This window comes from Pleuronectes platessa, chromosome 7 (genome assembly GCF_947347685.1).
Source record: "Pleuronectes platessa chromosome 7, fPlePla1.1, whole genome shotgun sequence".
In the NCBI taxonomy this organism is placed as follows: Eukaryota; Metazoa; Chordata; class Actinopteri; order Pleuronectiformes; family Pleuronectidae; genus Pleuronectes; species Pleuronectes platessa.
In genome coordinates, this window is record NC_070632.1 from 24,009,006 (window position 1) to 24,028,228 (window position 19,223).

Consider the following 19,223-nt stretch of genomic DNA (forward strand, 5'->3'; position numbering starts at 1 on the left):
CAAGTCTTTTGCAGACTGCATCAGATTTTCTTCAAGGATTTCCCTGTATTTGGCTCCATCCATCTTTCCCTCTATTCTGACCAGTTTCCCTGTACCTGCTGAAGAGAAGCATCCCCACAGCATGATGCTACCACCACCATGTTTCACTGTTGGGATGGTGTGCTCAGGGTGATGGGCAGTGTTGGGTTTTCGCCACACATAGCGTTTTGCATTGAGGCCAAAAAGTTCAATTTTGGTCTCATCTGACCAGAGCACCTTCTTCCACATGTTTGCTGTGTCTCCCACATGGCTTCTGGCAAACTCCAAACGGGATTTTTTATGGATCCCTTTCAACAATGGCTTTCTTCTTGCCACTCTTCCATAAAGGCCAGATTTGTGGAGTAGATGACTAATAGTTGTCCTGTGGACAGATTCTCCCACCTCAGCTGTGGATCTCTGCAACTCCTCCAGAGTAACCATGGGCCTCCTGGTTGCTTCTCTGATTAATTTTCTCCTTGTCCGACTCTTCAGTTTGGGCGGACGGCCTCCTCTTGGTAGGTTTGCGGTTGTGCCATATTCTTTCCATTTTCTTATGATGGATTTTATGGTGCTCAGAGAGATGTTCAAAGCTCTGGATATTTTTTTAAAACCTAACCCTGCTTCATATTTCTCCACAACTTTATCCCTGACCTGTTTGGTGAGCTCCTTGGTCTTCATGATGCTGTTTGTTCAGTAATGATCTCCAACAAACTCTGAGGCCTTCAAAGAACAGGTATATTTATACTGAGATAAAATTACAGACATGTGGATCCTATTTACTAATTATGTGACTTGCAAATGTGACTTGTGAATGCAATTGGTCGCACCAGATCTTTGTTAGGGGTTTCACAGTAAAGGGGGTGAATACATATGCACTCAACACTTTTCAGATTTTTATTTGTAAATAATTGTGAAATCCATGTAATATTTCCCCCCACTTCCAAATGATGCACTATTTTGTGTTGGTCCATTACATAAACTCACGATGAAATAAATTTTAATCTGTGGTTATACCATGACAAAATGTAGAAAAGTCCAAAGGGGGTGAATACTTATGCAAGGCACTGTAGAATGATGAAAAGCTAATTGGAGCTCAAACTGGGTCAAGAAAGGATTGTTCACATCATCACACCAGCAGCACCAGCAGCAGCCTGGACTGTTGACACAAGGCAGGATTAGTCCATGAATTCATGCTTTTGACCCCAGATTGTGACTCCACCATCTGCAGCCTCCGGAGAAATCCACATTCATAATAATAATAACATGGATTTATATAGCACCTTTCAAGACCCAAGGACGCATTACATGTGTCAGTGGGGACAAAAAGAGAAAAGAAAATAATTCGCATAAAATAGGACAGAAATAAACAGCCCTAATGGCCAGGTTGAGTGTTAACTGAGTGTTTTGAAGCTGTCCATAGACGCAGCGTTGCAGATTTTGTCGGGGTCGATGTTGTTGTACGTTTTAATCCTGCAACGATGACATCACTAGTAGCGCAGAGAAAAGCTTTTTTTCCTTTTTCGGATCAGCTCACTATATAGTGCTCTATAGACCCTATATACCGGTAGTAGAGTAGGGGTAGGTGAATGAGTTGGTGATTTCGGACACAACCCAAGGCTCTCCCTCTGTTTATATTTACCTGTCAGGGATGAGCTTCGCCTGGAGGATGCAATACATCCCCTGATTGTCAGCTTCCAGCCTGTGTACAGGACCAGCTGTTCTAATGGAAAACACATGGCAATTTGGAGGTACTGCTGCTTGAACCCAATGAGCAAAGGGAACTTCTCCCAATCTTTGAATGTAGGACCTCACTGCATAGGGTATCACAGAACTGATCTAATAAAAAGAAGAATGGTAATATCCTAATGCCTGCTTCATCGTACACTTCACCTAATAACGTTTAAATAAACAGGCGCAGGTTGAGAGCAGACTCATATCAGTGGTTTGGAGAAAATACGTAAATATCCACAGGAAAACATGTTTCCTGCTGAGAGGTTTTGTTTTATCCCTGAGTTGTAAGATGAGAAGGAAACAAGATCAGATAGAGGACGGCCAAAATGAAACTGAAAGGTAAGTAAAAAACTGATTAGTGTCGGAAAGAGCTGAGAGCCTGAGTGCAGAAAAGTGAAATCCTGGTATGATGTGTTTGGCTGGGATGGAGATTTTAAAACCAGTGAAAACGAATCTGTATTTGTGCTTGAATGGGTGTGAAAATGTGTTTTTAAAGCATATGATAGCATATCATCAAATCACGGCGGAGCTATCTTGAGAAACAAACTCCTATGTTTCCATGTTCATCTCTGTGAGAGGAAATTCTCCTTCTCAGCCAGCTGACGAGAGGTTCAAACAGAAGTTGGGTTTTACTTACATCGAAAATATCCTCAACGTAGACCTCGTCATTGACGCGGTCTCGGAGGATGTCCTGGTTCTGCCGTATGAAGGTGATGTAGGTGTCAGCCAGATCCAGCCCAGGTTTCTGAAGAGGAGAGGGCAGAGAGAGGACTGAGGACATGAGGAGAGTGGACGCTGAACACAGAGAAGTCTCACACATGCAGAGCAGGCAGTTTTATTCAGCTTGATGTTGAAAATGTGAACATGGCTGGCATTGATCGTGCACATGTCTCCTCAGACATGCTAGAACCACACGGGAGTGTAGACAGCCTGTGTACATGATGACCTCTGCACACTTTCAGAACAACCGTGGAGCCTTACATTTAGCAGCTGTGTTTTTCAGACAGTATGGAACAGACAATGTCAGCAGGGAGAACATTCAACAATGAACGTCCTGGCAACAGATATCTTCTGTAAGTCAATGCCGACTCTCACTGAGTGTTTCTTTCTTCAGTGTTTCTGAGATGAGCCATGTTTCCGAGCCTGACTCTCATACCTCTGTATCACTGGCCACATCACACACAGCCAACCAGCCAGAGCTTTACAGGGAAATTAAAAACCAATCATCATCAATGACTGGACTGTTTCCATCATGGTCAAACTCTATAAAGCTCCAACTTTCTTTGTGTTTTAAGCTCTATTGTATTTACTGGGTATCTGTACTAATGGACCAAACACCCAGGTTCACTCTGAGCTGTCTGGTTTCTCTGTGGGCATGAAGACCCACAGTCAATGAATCAAAGTTTTCCTTGATTACTCTGGGGAACTCTGAATAAGATTAAATGTCTGATGTGTATACATCTGCCAGCATGGTCCATGTACTGTATTCACGTCTGTGCAGTAGTTGCCTCTTTGCACAAACATGTAAGGTTAGAAAAGAAAAGGAAGCTGGCAGAGCTGATCGTGACTGTTTTTAATGAAGCCTTTACAATGATTGAATGTTGCCATTACACAGCACATGTGCTGTTATGCTCTTGCCTATTCCTTCTTCTTGTCATTATAAATATATTAGATATCTGATTATAGCTTTTGAAGGAGGACTACAGAGTTTCCGAGGGGTTGGGGGTCCACAGAGCAATGAGTCAGACATCAACAAGAAGCCCCACACATTGGGCCCATAGTCTATATTTAAAATTACAAATCAGGTCTCAAATATTGAGCTGTAACTTTGCAGGTTTGCACAGGGTCTGAGTCACTGTGGGTTAAATAAATAATAACTTCAGAGCGTGACAACCACTAACGTGTCGAAAAAAGTGATTTTACATATTTCTTAATTGATTTATCTTTAAATACAGTGACCAAGATCTCTGTAGGAGAACCATAAATGTGAGAGCGGTCACACATTTTCTTATAATGAAAACAAGTGCTCTTAGTTGCAACACTTGCAAAAATCATGCTGGCACTTCATGACTACAGATCTGAGGGAACAAAGGAAATAAAGTTATGCTTTTCTTCATGTGTCTAGATTAAACACATGGACAAAAACGTTCAAAAGATCAACACATTCTGTATGAAAAGAAAACCTTCAGTCCAAATGTTTGCTGCTCTGGGACACAACCCCTTGATACTACCAGGTCAACTTGCTTCTGTTGGAGTTTACCTCTTATTTGCACAATCATACATTTTTCAAGGTCAATTGTACAAATGCTCAGTGTGTGTTTTAATGCCTTTTTTATGCTCTCACAATTTACTACATTGTTGCCTTGAATTCACAATTCATCTCTTAAATGAATTAATTACTTTCCTAGAATGAGGAGCATGTCACCTTCTCTTTGGCCTGTGCCACACTCGTTTAACAAATTACGATCCTGAGATGTGTGGAAATACTTTCGGTCTTTGAGATTCACTAAAAATACACATTCAGGAGATAACGTCTTCTACATGTCAAGTAATTCTTGAAAAGTAAACACAAACTTAGAAGAATAATTTGTACAACTCCTTGGTTTTAAAATAATGAAGAACTAGAACAGACAATATATCATATAATTAAAGGATGCAAGCTTTGCATTTTTTATATTTAAAAAAAATATATTTATAGGGCTGAAATTAACAAATCTATTGATAATCATTAATCTGTAAAATGTAAGAAAACTGTTCCAATTTCCTGTTCAAGGGGATGTCTTTAGAGAGAGACCAACAAGGGGTCAGAAATATAAATATTTTCATTTCATGATGATATCAAATAAAGCATTAAATCTATTTGTGTTAATGTTCCAGTCATTTAGATTTTCTGTCATTTCAAGCATACCTCAGTCTTACAAATCACAGCTGCTCATCTAGGTAAAGATCAGAGGTTCTAGTGAGTAGGCTATCAGCCGAATACAATTCAAAAAAACTCTAATGCAATGCATTGATTTATTTGAAAGAATTCCCCCACAGACATCTATAGAGCTCTGCATGTGTCTGTCTGGGTTTTGGTCAGGGATAACACTAGTTTACACTACAACAACACAGGGAGCAGACATTCAGCATCACCTGCTGCTCGCTGGGTGAAAAGAAGAACAAATAATCTACTTTCTCTGTGCTGCGAGTAACAAGAAGCTGCTGGAGCTGCTGCAGCGGAGGAAACGTTAACTGCTGTGGAAGCAGTGGTTTGTTCGGCGGGGAGAGGCCAGAGGCAAGACAAGTGGGTAAAGCCCTGTTCATTCACACTCCCTGTTGTCAGGGGAGATTACAACTGTAATGCTTATTGTAATTGCTTTGACATCTTTCACGTCTGTTTCCTCTGAGCCTGCATGTTGTCGGCCCCGGGGGGCCAGTGCCGCTGAGCATGGCCCGTCAATTCACCCATGGAAAAACACGGATATGGAGCCTCAAGAAACCCAGAGACCTTTTGGCTTTACTTAAGGGCAAAAGGCATGTTACAAACTGGTTGTTGCAACTGTTTGCTTAACCAACTTGCCAGTGCTTGAGGAAACAAATGGATCACGGCAGTAAACTCCATCACATCATAGCATCATGAGCCTTAATTTGAGTTTGCGATTTGACAAGCAAAGAGGCAGCAGTGGGAAAGTGGACGAGCAGGGGAGCTCACTGCCAGCTGCCACTCCACTGCATTATACTTCTTTTATAACAAAATTTGCAGATATACTATTTATATAAAAGGTATAAAGGCCCATTAAAAAAGGCGATTGATCTCTTCCCTTTGGAAGAGTTCGCCTCGGTTTTTCCCCCTGGTGAATCATGTCGGACTCTCTCACCTAGTCGTCTTACCAAATTAGTGCATTCACCCGAGTGTCGTGTTTCCATCACTGTCGATCAGAGCTGGAGCTGATGAAAACCCTTGTCCTCTGCAGAGTCTTTTGACCCGGGACGAATGCTGATTGTATTTACTCCCATTTTAGACAAAAGCCAGATGTTAGAAGAAAAGGGGCTTTACAGTTATGCAGAGTTATGTCAGATGTCAGTTATGACAAATTCATTTGTTTGCAAGGACACTGTGTGACTGATCTTTAATAAAAATGTGCAATAAACATCCCCAACTCTGCTTTACAAATTCCCATAGTGTGGAGGGTGTGTGAGTTCATGCTTGAAGTAAATTGTGTCATTTGCCAGCGTTGGTACAGTCATGTCCATGCTGTTGGCACTTATATCCATGTGTGAATACAAACACCCACACACATGGTATAACTGAGGTGAAATAATAAGTTGACTCATCAGCTAGTTGACTGATGGAAATTTAATTGGCAACTGTTTTGACAATTAATTAATGCACTTTTCAATTAAAAGCACCAACCGTTATCTGGTCGCAACTACTCCAATGTGAGGACTCCTCGAAACATCAAATATAAGATAGCAAAACCTCTCTGACAGATATAAAACTGTGGATAAAAACAGTCCCAGCAGCTGCTTCACAGGCCTCTAACAGCGAGTGACAGACGGAGATCAGTCACAGTTGCTGAGCTGTAATTCAGATGGACTGCTGGTCGTGAAAACCTGCAGATACCAGAGGTTAAAGTGGGGTCACATGGCTGCAGGGGCATCTGGTGTGTATGTGAGCAGGAAATGAAGAGTTTGCGTGAGTGTTCATCCAGAAAGAGAGGGAGGCCAAGGCCCAGTGATTGACAGGCCTGTCAGGTTCCTCATAGTTCTCTGGAGCAAGAGGAGAGTCTGACATTGCGGAAACCTTGACGAGAATCAACCATGTGTGGGTTACTGGGTGTGTTACGATACTTGTCATGTTCTCTCTGATCTATTGACACTTTCAGGTCAGACCAATGTAAATGTAGATACATTTCAAAACTGTTTCTTCCAATCATTTCTAGAATGTTTGCCATTCAGAAAGGATATCTGGAATGCTGCCAATGTTGATCCTTCGTGAACATCTTCAAGGTCATTATTGAGCAACAATCCAGCGGTAATGACAAACTGTTGGACCCATTCATGACTGATCAAAACTCCTTCCAGTCCTTGAGTTCTGGTCCAACAGTTCTTTAGTCCTGTCCTCAAGATTCTGGCCTGATTGACGGCTGAGAGGCGTCCTCTCTCGCCACTGCTTCCCCACTAGTGTCCAACAGTTCATTTTCTAGGTTACCACCACAACAAGCCCATATGACCTTCAGGTGGCAGCTGTAAATAAGTTTTCATAATGCAGGTATTAAACATGCCTCACTCTTTTATACTCCTCCCTATGCTGCAGAGTTTTGAAACCCACATGTATTGGGGCATGGATTTACTGCACTTGTCTGCTAGCTTCCCCATTTATGGGTTTTTCGTCCTATCCTATCTCAAGAGAATGTTCTTTCCATTTGAGAGCAGGACTCAGGCTTCAGCTCTTCTCCTAACACTGACTCTGTATCCATGTGAAACATCTGCTCTCCAATTTCTCCAATGCTCTCAGATTTTTCCTCTGCTCCTGGATTGATCTGTCCAGGCACACAGTTTGAGAACAAGCAGAGCAGATTCAAGCAGTAGAAGCGGGTATTTGCGGGAAAGCATAAAAAAATCGGAATTTGAAAACATCAAGTACCCAAACTCTCTCAAACTCTAAAAAAACAAAACCATCCACCTGTTTTAACTCATCAAGTGGTGCACAGTTGACATGGGGCCGCAGTTATGATAATACAAAGTCAATCACCCTTGGCCCGAAATGTCCTGACACCAGATAAAGCTGTGAACTACTAATGGTCTATACATGGTGTTTGTTATAGACAGTGTACGACCTGCCTAGAAGGCCAAGGACCACTTTGAGGCTCAGACAAAGAATATCACCTCCTTCCACATTTATCCAGTACTACCTATTTAGGTTCATCCTTTGAAGGACCCTACCTAAGAGTGCTTGAAGACCACAGAGTCAGAACTGATGTTTACCATTTTAACCTGCAGTCACTACGGTCTTAGTTTTAGTCAATGGATCGAGTTTATCTCTACAAATCCTACAAGAAAGAGGGATCCATCTTCTTTCAATGAGTTTGATTCTAAAGCTGGAGCTGTTTATATAGATGAGCCAAAATGCAACATAATTTCTCCAGGTGACCCATCATTTGTGCAGCCCAGAGAATCCAGCATTAATCTGACTTGAGAATAGGAATATCCAACTGCACTGTATTTCCAAATGTCAGTGTCGGCATGGCGTGTGGCTGCTTTTCATGGTTTGCTTAAGGTCCCTTAGTTTCCCTTAGTACACATAAGTGTTCTTAAAACTTTATGCAAATAGTTTGTGTTTGCCTCTTTCCTGTTTCAATATGACAAAGCTGCCGTGGACACAGACAGCCCCATAAAGAAATAGTTTTACCAGTTTTCTGTGAAAGAACCTGAATGGTTCGCAAATTTGAGTCTTCACAGATTGGTCTCATTGTTAAACAGGAGCCAAGTCCCTGCAGCCAGGTACAAAATCTGAAAACAGAAGAATGGAGGCTGCCGCGGTGGAATGTGTCTGGTGGAGAGTGAATGATTAAAATCAGTTTAGCAAAAATGAAAAACTCTGTGCAAGTGTGAACAGTGTCAAAGTGAGAGAAAAATCTGTATTGCAACGTTAAGGTGTGTGCTTGTTTGTTTGTGTGTGTGTGTGTGTGTGTGTGTGTGTGTGTGTGAGCCACTGGCAACATATCACTACCCCTGTTGTCACTTGAAACATCAATTTCCCCCCTTCCATCCCCTTAAGGCTAGTCTCAGTCATTTACCTCTCCTTTCTCTCGTCCTGACGAGGTGACAAAGCAGTCTGACAGTTCGGAGATGCCGGCACAGTTCCAGCCAGCCAGATTAAGACTTTAACACGAGAGGTAACAAAGACCGACAGAAAGAAAAAAAAAAACACATACAAGCAGCTCAGCACTCTTGTCACGCTCTGCTCTCTGCCTGTTTTGTTTCCTTCACTGTTTCTTCACTTGTAGCCAAACATCATTAATCCCCTTCCCGCCTGGATAATGGCCGCCTGGATGCTCGTCAATGTATGACAATAAAAAAACAAAAAAACAAAACTTGAGTATAAAACAATGCAGAGTTTTGAGCCAGACAGGAAGGGAGTGAGGATTGAAGCGGGAGAGGGAGGAGAGGTTAGCAGAGGAGGGTGAGGGGAAGTAGGGCAGTGAAATGCCAGGTAATTTTGCAAACAATAATTTCAATTTCTGCCAGGTGCGTGTTGAGTACTTGCAGATCATTTAACCATTTATGATGGTTAAATACAAAATATCACTTCTATCTCAAATAGGCTGTGAGGTATGTATTATTGTATGAATGTGTTGATTAATACGCTGAGTTGTGATACCAACATTAACAGATGACACATTTGGAGGGTTTTGCAAGTTCAGTGTTTTCAACTCTTTTTTTTTTTTACACAATCCTTGGTGAGAATCAAACAGTGAACATAGGTACCCCCCCCCCCCCCCCCCACGCCTCCAGAACACTAAAATGGTGTCTGCACAGACAGACGCTTTAGCTCCATATCAGTAATAATCTCTGTGTTGTCTCTCCTGGCACTCATTTAATATTCTTACATTGATTTCTTAAATATGTATATGTAAAAACGGATGTGAATAATTACTTTACGGTTAAAATAAGCCAATGTATAAATTCATATTATTTTGCCGTTTTAGGTTTGCGATTATGTCACTTCCGGTTTAGTCACTTCCTGTGACGTCATTTCCTGTTAAAAATCTTACCTCTGTAGAAGGAATGGCAGACATGTGCATCTTCTGATTGTGATCCGCTAGAATCCACATGAAAGCATCTAAGAGGCAATGCCGTAAGTTTGTTTAATCAATGCAAGACATGTTTAAGATAATATAGTAGAGTGGATTTAGTTAAAAATAATGTTTGATGTGTTGTTAAAAACGTTTTGGTTAGCAATTGTGTACAAACTAAAATCAATGCAATTGGCATCAGAATGTCTTCATACAGTGTTAGACAGTTTATATTATTATTTACAACTATGTACAACATGCTGTTTAGTCAAATGTACATTCAGTATTTTTGTATTCTTTTATTTGCAGTTTTCACCGTCTGTTAATGAGGAATTGTGACAGTAAATGGTCAACCTTACTACGACTCTGTCTTCATTGGCTACGGTTTAACTCGGTGTTAAGTCAGAGTTACAACACACTGCACGAGAACACTACAGTGAAAAGGCAGCATTGGATGTTTTGAAGTGGTCGCCATGGCAAGCAACAGATCGTCTGTCGGCAGTGCTAAGAGCATCAAAACATCAGCATCATCAGTAAGCGCAGCCCGCGCCCGGGCTGAAGCAGAAGCTGCAAAGGTGAGAGCTTTATATGCTAGCCAGGAGGCTAAGCTAAAAATGGAAAAAGCTGCTAGAGAGGCAGAAAGAGCAACTAGAGATGCTCAAAATAAATTGGAAACTACAAGAATAGACACAGAGTTGGAAGTGTTAACCCTTCATAGAGAAGCTGACGCAGCCATGGTGACAGCTCAAGTTTTGGAAGACGCAGAGGCGATGCAGTCTGTTGTCGAAGACGGGAAATCTGAATCTGAAAAGATGAAAATTAAACGCACCAGTGAATACGTTCAATCCCAGATCGACCTTAAGAACCGTTCTCCTTCCTCACTATTACCCGTTGCTCCCTCAATTAAGGCAAAGTCACATGACACTTTCATGACATGGCATCCAGCGGAGGAAGACGACTATCAACCACAACCTGTCAGCAAGGAAAATGCTGACAGTAAACAACCATCGCCACCACATTTACATGACCCAACTAAAGCTGAGACAAAGGCGAAGGTTAGTAGAGCTAACCCCACCATGCACGCTCATGCTCCGTCGTATACTCCGCTACATTCCCCTCAAACTGGCACACCCATGTACCCTTTAGGGGAGCCTTTGGCACAGTATTTGGCACGACGAGACCTTGTGACTTCAGGGCTGTACCAGTTCGATGACAAGCCAGAGAATTATCGGGCATGGTACTCCTCTTTCTCCAGTGCAGCCAGTGAAGTTAACCTCACAGCAACCCAAGAGTTGGACCTCATGACCAAATGGCTGGGAAAAGAATCTAGCGAACAGGTTAAACGCATACGATCGGTGCATGTCAACAACCCCAATCTGGCTCTAGACAAAGCATGGGAACGGTTGCGTGAATCCTATGCCGCCCCCGAAGTCATTGAAAAGTCAATGTTTCAGCGCTTAGACAACTTTCCGAAGATTTCAGCCAAGGATCATTTGAAGTTACGTGAACTTGGAGATCTACTTACGGAGATCCAAGGTGCTAAAGAAGATGGATATCTGGCCGGCTTGTCCTACCTGGACACCTCACGCGGCATTGGACCAATCGTAGACAAACTTCCTTACGGGCTTCAGGAGAAGTGGGTGTCTGCAGGGTCACGGTACAAAGAAGGAAACAACCGTCGCTTCCCTCCCTTCGAGTACTTTTGCAACTTTATTAGCTACGAGGCAAAAAAGCGCAACGACCCTAGCTTTAATTATCAAGGCAGCACAACAACACCCACCAAACCTGACAAACCATTTTCACGGAACTTGAACACCAACGAACCAATCTCAGTTCACACAACGGATATTTCAACAATCAACAACGAACCCATCTCGGTTCACACAACGGATATTTCCACTACCAACAACGACCCTAACAATAACTGCCCATTACATAACAAACCCCATCCCCTTAAAAGGTGTAGAACATTCAGGAACAAACTCCTCGATGATAGAAAGGCCTTCCTCAAAGAGAAAGGAATATGTTTCAAGTGCTGTGCCTCCAGCTCCCATCTTGCCAAAGACTGCAGGTCCCCTGTGATGTGCTTTGAATGCAACAGCACCGGTCATGATACAGCCATGCACCCTGGCCCACCTCCTCAAACTGTCAAGGCTCCTCCACCGTCACAAGAGTACGGCGGGGAGGGAGATCATCCCGACATGGCTGTCGTTGGAGCAACATGCACAGAAGTTTGCGGTCCAGGCCAGTGGAGCCGTTCATGCTCAAAAATCTGTCTCGCAAAGCTTTACCCCAAGGGTTCAAAGGACATGGCCATCAAAGCCTATGTAATCCTGGATGACCAGAGCAATCGCTCATTAGCAAGACCAGAGTTCTTTGAGCGGTTCAGTGTGAAGAGCGAACCATTCCTGTACCATCTCAGAACTTGCTCTGGCATCATAGAAACATCCGGCAAGAAGGCAGAAGGATTCGAAATCGAGTCACTGGACGGCACAGTTCTCATTTCTCTCCCACCACTCATTGAGTGTCATGAGATCCCGAATAATCGGTCTGAGATTCCAACACCAAACGCTGTTTTTCATCAGCCTCATCTCCGCCACATTGCAGAGCACATCCCTGAACTGGACCCAGAGGCAGAAATACTACTGCTGCTAGGAAGAGATGTTCTCAGGGCACACAAGGTAAGGCAGCAGGTCAACGGACCACATAACGCCCCCTTTGCCCAACGTCTGGACTTGGGTTGGGTAGTGATAGGGGAAGTGTGCTTGGGTAATTTACATAAACCAACAGTCAACACGTTCAAGACGAATGTGCTGGACAGCGGTCGCCACTCAATCTTTCAACCCTGTACAAGCTTCATGCACGTCAAGGAGACACATCAAAGCTCTGGAACAGCACCCGAGAGAATGCTGGGACAGACAGTGTTCAACCGTACTGAGAACGACAACAAACCTGCTCCATCAGTGGAAGATACCATCTTCATGAAGATAATGGACACAAACGTCTACAGAGACGACGCTAACAGTTGGGTCGCCCCATTGCCCTTCAGAGAAGTACGACGGCCTTTACCAAATAACAAAGAGCAGGCACTCAATCGGTTTGCATCCCTGCAACGAACCTTGAAAAGAAAACCGGAGATGCAAGAACAGTACGTGACATTCATGAAGAAGGTCTTTGCCAATGGACATGCCGAGGAAGCACCACCGCTGAGAGAAGAGGAGGAGTGCTGGTATCTCCCAACGTTTGGAGTTTATCACCCTCAGAAACCCAATCAGATCAGAGTTGTCTTTGACTCCAGTGCGCAGTACTCCGGTGTCTCCCTCAACGACGTGCTCCTCACTGGACCCGATCTCAACAACTCCCTCATTGGGGTTCTTTTACGTTTCCGGAAAGAGAGAGTTGCAATCCTCGCAGACATCCAACAGATGTTTCATTGTTTCTTAGTGCACGAAGACCATCGCAACTTCCTCCGGTTTTTGTGGTATAAAGACAGTGACGTGAACAAGGAAGTTGTTGAGTACCGGATGAACGTCCACGTCTTTGGCAACTCACCGTCTCCTGCTGTTGCCACTTATGGGCTGCGAAGAGCCATAAGAGAGGGTGCACGAGAGCATGGAGCTGATACTGTCGAGTTTGTGGAAAGACATTTCTATGTGGATGATGGCCTAATATCACTACCGTCTGAAACCGAGGCCATCGATCTTCTTCAACGAACACAGGCCTCTCTCGCCGAATCAAACCTACGCTTACATAAGTTCGTATCAAACAGCCCAGTAGTCACAGAGGCTTTTCCGCCCGAAGATTGCGCTCCAGTCGTCAAAGACCTAGATTTGAGTGGAGAAACTGAACCCACACAACGGAGCTTAGGTCTGCTCTGGGAGATCACATCCGACACGTTCACTTACTCAGCATCAAACGTGGATAAACCATTCACTCGACGTGGAGTCCTCTCCACAGTCAACAGCATTTTTGATCCCCTGGGTCTACTGGCACCCGTCACTATCCAGGGAAGAGCCCTCCTTAGGGAGCTTACATCCGAACTGTCTGACTGGGATACACCCCTCCCAGAAGACAAATCAAGCAGATGGGCAGGTTGGAAAGATTCCCTCCAAGACCTGAAACAGCTTCATGTTCAGCGCACATACACGACAACCTCCCTCACGAAAGCTGTCCACAGGGAATTGTGTGTGTTCTCGGACGCGTCAATCAAAGCCATCGGTGCTGTGGCCTACTTGAAGATGGTGCAGGAAGATGGGAAGACCGAAGTAGGTTTCGTTATGGGTAAGGCCAAGCTGGCACCCCTGTCAGAACCGACAATACCAAGGCTTGAGCTGTGTGGCGCTGTCTTGGCAGCAGAGATGGCAGATCTTATCAAAGATGAGCTGGACCTGAAGTTAGATGCCATTACGTTTTACACGGACAGCAGAGTAGTGCTTGGCTATATTTGCAACGAAACAAAGCGATTCTACACATATGTCCACAACAGAGTCCAACGAATCCGGCAGTCCTCAAAGCCCGAGCAATGGCACTACGTATGTACAGAAGAGAACCCTGCCGACTACGCATCAAGGTCTTTACCCGCATCCCGCCTGGCACAGACCTCTTGGTTCACTGGACCTTCTTTCCTGCGTCAGCCACCAGCGGAGAAAACGCAGACAGCTGAGAGATTCAGGTTAATCGACCCTGAAAAAGACTCCGAAATCCGACCACAGGTACAAACTTCAGCTACTTACCTGGAGGAATCAATACTCACCTCTGGTCGTTTCGAGCGCTTCTCCACCTTTACTTCACTGGTAAGAGGAATTGCATTCCTCGTGCACATGGCAAGATCCTGCAAACATTCAAACCAAGACAGCAGGTGCAAAGGCTGGCATAAATGTAACTTACCTCGGACTCTAGACGAAATGGCACAAGCAAGGAAAGTTATCTTTAAAGCAGCTCAGAAAACAGTCCTGGCAAAAGAACTGGCAGTTCTCCATGCCAACAAAACCATACCAAAGAACAGTCCTCTGAGGACACTCAACCCAATCTTGGAGGGTGACCTCATCTGCGTTGGAGGGCGACTAAAGCACTCTCATCTTGCTACCGCAGAGAAGAACCCAATAGTTCTGCCCAAAGGGAGCCACATTTCCCTACTGCTCACACGGCATCACCATGAGCAGGTGAGACACCAAGGCCGTCACCTGACGGAAGGAGCGATTAGGGCAGCAGGACTGTGGCTCTTGGGAGGCAAGAAGCTCATTAACTCAGTAATCCACAAATGCGTAACCTGTCGCAAGCTACGCGGGAAGCTGGAGGAACAAAAGATGGCAGACCTGCCTTCAGAACGTCTTGAAATCTGCCCTCCTTTTACATATGTGGGCCTCGATGTATTTGGGCCCTGGTCTGTTACAATCAGACGCACCAGAGGAGGACAGGCAGAGAGCAAGCGTTGGGCCATCATGTTCAGTTGTATGAGTTCCAGAGCTGTTCACATCGAAGTAATCGAATCTATGGACACATCCAGTTGTATAAATGCCCTCAGACGTTTCTTCGCACTCAGAGGCCCAGCTAAACAGCTAAGATCTGATTGCGGCACCAATTTCGTTGGAGCAAGCAAGGAGCTTGGGATGGACAAATCAGTACAAAGGTACCTCGGTGAACAAGGATGTAGCTGGGAATTCAACCCCCCGCACGCCTCTCATATGGGAGGTTCCTGGGAGCGTATGATTGGCGTTGCCAGAAGAATCCTCGACTCAATGCTCCAACAGCAAAACACTTGCTTGACCCATGAAGTGCTTTGCACACTAATGGCGGAAGTCACGGCGATTATGAATGCACGCCCACTCTTACCTGTGTCTACAGATCCCGAGAAACCTTTCATACTTTCTCCGTCCATGATCCTTACACAGAAGTCGGGAGTTACACCTCCTCCTGGAGACTTTTCCGACAAGGATCTGTACACAAAGCAATGGAGACAAGTCCAGGCCCTCGCAAACCAGTTCTGGACCCGCTGGAGCCGAGAATACTTACCTTCCTTGCAGCACAGACAGAAGTGGACAGTGCCCCGCAGAAATCTTCAGGTTGGAGATCTGGTTCTGCTCAGGGACAAGCAGGCCGCTCGCAACAACTGGCCTATGGCCAGAGTCAATGCCACATTCCCTGGGAAAGATGGGCATGTAAGGAAGGTCGAAGTGAAAACAACTGACCAAGGCAATGTTAAAACCTTTCTCCGACCGACTGCAGAGATTGTTCTGCTCCTTCCTGAAGACTGATCTAAAGACAATGTTCAAGACCGGTACAAGTTCTAAGTGACCTCACATAGGTCAGACGGGGAGTGTGTTGTCTCTCCTGGCACTCATTTAATATTCTTACATTGATTTCTTAAATATGTATATGTAAAAACGGATGTGAATAATTACTTTACGGTTAAAATAAGCCAATGTATAAATTCATATTATTTTGCCGTTTTAGGTTTGCGATTATGTCACTTCCGGTTTAGTCACTTCCTGTGACGTCATTTCCTGTTAAAAATCTTACCTCTGTAGAAGGAATGGCAGACATGTGCATCTTCTGATTGTGATCCGCTAGAATCCACATGAAAGCATCTAAGAGGCAATGCCGTAAGTTTGTTTAATCAATGCAAGACATGTTTAAGATAATATAGTAGAGTGGATTTAGTTAAAAATAATGTTTGATGTGTTGTTAAAAACGTTTTGGTTAGCAATTGTGTACAAACTAAAATCAATGCAATTGGCATCAGAATGTCTTCATACAGTGTTAGACAGTTTATATTATTATTTACAACTATGTACAACATGCTGTTTAGTCAAATGTACATTCAGTATTTTTGTATTCTTTTATTTGCAGTTTTCACCGTCTGTTAATGAGGAATTGTGACAGTAAATGGTCAACCTTACTACGACTCTGTCTTCATTGGCTACGGTTTAACTCGGTGTTAAGTCAGAGTTACAACACACTGCACGAGAACACTACAATCTCCATCCATACTAACACACGTGAAAACACATCTCACATGACTATTAACATACAGAATAAAACGCAGTCCAATGAGTATTGTGAACGCAAGGCGTAAACATAGCAAAGGTGACACAATTAACATTTAAACATATATGTGGGGATGTATCCTCAGTTATTATGATTTTGTCTGATGCTTTGGGCCCCAGACAGCTTGGAAACGGCCCTGCGGGATAGTGTTGTGTTAAAGATGGTGTAGAGCCAGTCATGGTGATAACTCTTCCAATGTTTGTGTTTCTGCTTGATATGAGCATGTGTGGCTTGTCAGTCACTTGTATCTTGGCTGTACAGGCGTGAACACGTCAACACGTGTGAGTCAATGTGTGAGACACACACTGCTCCTCTCCAATGCTTTTCACTATCAGTTGTGTAATTTTAAAACACTTCACCACAAGTACCAACCTGCACTGAAGGTTTGGTTGAAGTTAAATTATTTTATCACTTAAATTTCATCTAAACCTTCAGTGAGAGATTTAAAATCTCTTGATCAGGCCTGTGAGGGAGGGGGACTGATGCAGTTACTGGTCGTCTTCTAGGGGAGTCTTTGCTTCAGCTGAGGAGGCTGTAAACAATATGAAAAATACACCTGGAAACCAGGTGACATCCTAATCAGATCAAACAGGAAATTAAAATGGACACATGAAACATATAAAGTGCAACTAATGCAAAAATAAGAATTCAAATTATTAGAAAATAGTTAAATAAAAACAGGAACACAAAAACAACTACAGGTGCTCAAACGAGAATGCCGGGCCACTAGGTGGCGATATATTTTACATGAAGGATTGGTCTAATACCAGTTATATTGGTTAAGGCAGATCTCTCATAAAAGCCAGTAATAGTGTGCTTTACACAAAGCAACAGTAGATTCACATGAAGTAAATGCTCCATGTATTCCAAAATGTGTTCCAAAATCCGATTCCCAAAAATCTGGAAGGCATTTGTAAAAGTCTCTGTTTGTTTTGCTAAATATCTTCATAAGTGAATACAGGGTGTGAGTCTCCACTGCCGCTTTGTTAGTTGACATCAGTTAATGTTACACTGGCAGAGACGAGCTGCTGCTCATCCCGGAATGATGCACATTTCATGAAGAAGATGACGTAAAAATAATAATAAAAAAATGCTTGCATGCTTTTATGCGCTTAACTGCCAGTGAATACCTGAATGTGCTACGACATACCAGACTGGAAAATGACTTGCACCATCCTCCAACATGTTTTCACTGAAGCAAAGAACATTGCAAACACAAAAACACCATCCACCCAACCAACCAACCAACCACCAACACACCAACCAACCAACCTACCAACTACCAACCTGCCAACCAACTACCAAACTACCCAACCAACCACCAAACTAACCTAACAACCACCTAACCAACCAACTCTAGATTCAAAGCCTCATCTCTTTGTGTCAAAGGTGCAGGGGGAAAAACTGTCTTGCGAGGTAGAGCTGTCTTGCAACGCAGCTCAGCCCACCCCCACCCACTTCATGCCACCTGTAAAAGAGGCTTACCTGCATCAGGTTCCCTCCACACAAAAGACCAAAAGGCCAAGGTAGCGGTTACATTATAATTTCGGTGGAGGAGGCGGCTGACGAGGAAGTTTGTACTATGGGGCAGAGGATTAGGGAGGTTGAGTGAGGTTGTGCTGCTCTTTCGCTCAGCTGTTAAATGACTCAGAGCAGGATGTTCTCACATCTGCTGTTTCGGGCTTGGTTTTATCAAGCGTAATGTTTTATATACAAAACAATAAAAAACAATATAAAATGCTGTAGATGCTGAGAAATCACAGCATTTCTCTGCACTTAATACACGTAATGTTAATTAAATGGGCTCCTATGAATAAAGAACTGTGCCCTTGATTCTTTATTAATCTCCATAATTTGATACAAAATATTTGAGAACCCTGTTTGTCCTTACTTTAGTCACAAAGGGAAAAATACAGGGTTTAAATTATGTGCTTGATTTGAACTGTTTGAATGCATGATCTTTAAAGCTCATGCTGAGAGTGCATTTGGGCCATATCAGCATCACATCTTTTGTTATGCTGGCAGCAGAAAAAGACATTGCTACGGCAGGCACATGGCTCCAAGGGGTTGAAGTCTCCCTTTAAATTAAATTAGCCGGTATATAAGTTTCCTTACCCACTAACAGCAGTTTAACTTTTAGTTTTTTCCCCCAGAGCGTCATGTTCAATGTCAGAAACTCACCAAAAACTGAGGCGCTCCATCACCTTGCTATCATGGCATAGTAACACGTTCAAAAACCTGTGTCTATCATTTGCCTCTGGAGTGAATGCTGATAGAATCCATTCCGATTGCAGACAAAAGCCAGATGTCAGTCTTTTCTTTAGTAGTATAAAAGGGGTCTTCATTGAAATCATAACTGTATATTGTGCATAACATGCATTAAACCAATCAGAGTGAAAGCAGATCGTCTGTGTAAAGTGTAATTGTACATTACTGTCTTCATATTAAGGTTGAAAGTGACTTTGAAATACTGAGCGACTGACCTCAGGCCAGGTTTTTGTTGGTCTCTTTCAACTGACTCAAGACAACAAGTACTAACAATCCACTGGATCACACTTCTTAAGACAGACAAGCCTGTGGGTGCTCATGGGCACAAGTGCACTTGCTATTTTAACAACATGGGCGATGGATGGGAGGATGAAAAAC

The 19,223-nt window shown here is 43.5% G+C and overlaps 1 protein-coding gene across 2 annotated transcripts in view; it reads right to left on the bottom strand.

Annotated features, from left to right (window-relative positions):
- The window catches only part of cadps2 (Ca++-dependent secretion activator 2), a 127,000-nt gene that overhangs the window by 10,593 nt on the left and 97,184 nt on the right, over nt 1–19,223 (bottom strand). For both annotated transcript variants that reach the window (XM_053426864.1, XM_053426863.1), the window contains one exon: nt 2,387–2,494. In XM_053426864.1, coding sequence (XP_053282839.1) covers nt 2,387–2,494 — 108 coding nt within the window. The remainder of the gene's footprint in view (nt 1–2,386; nt 2,495–19,223) is intronic.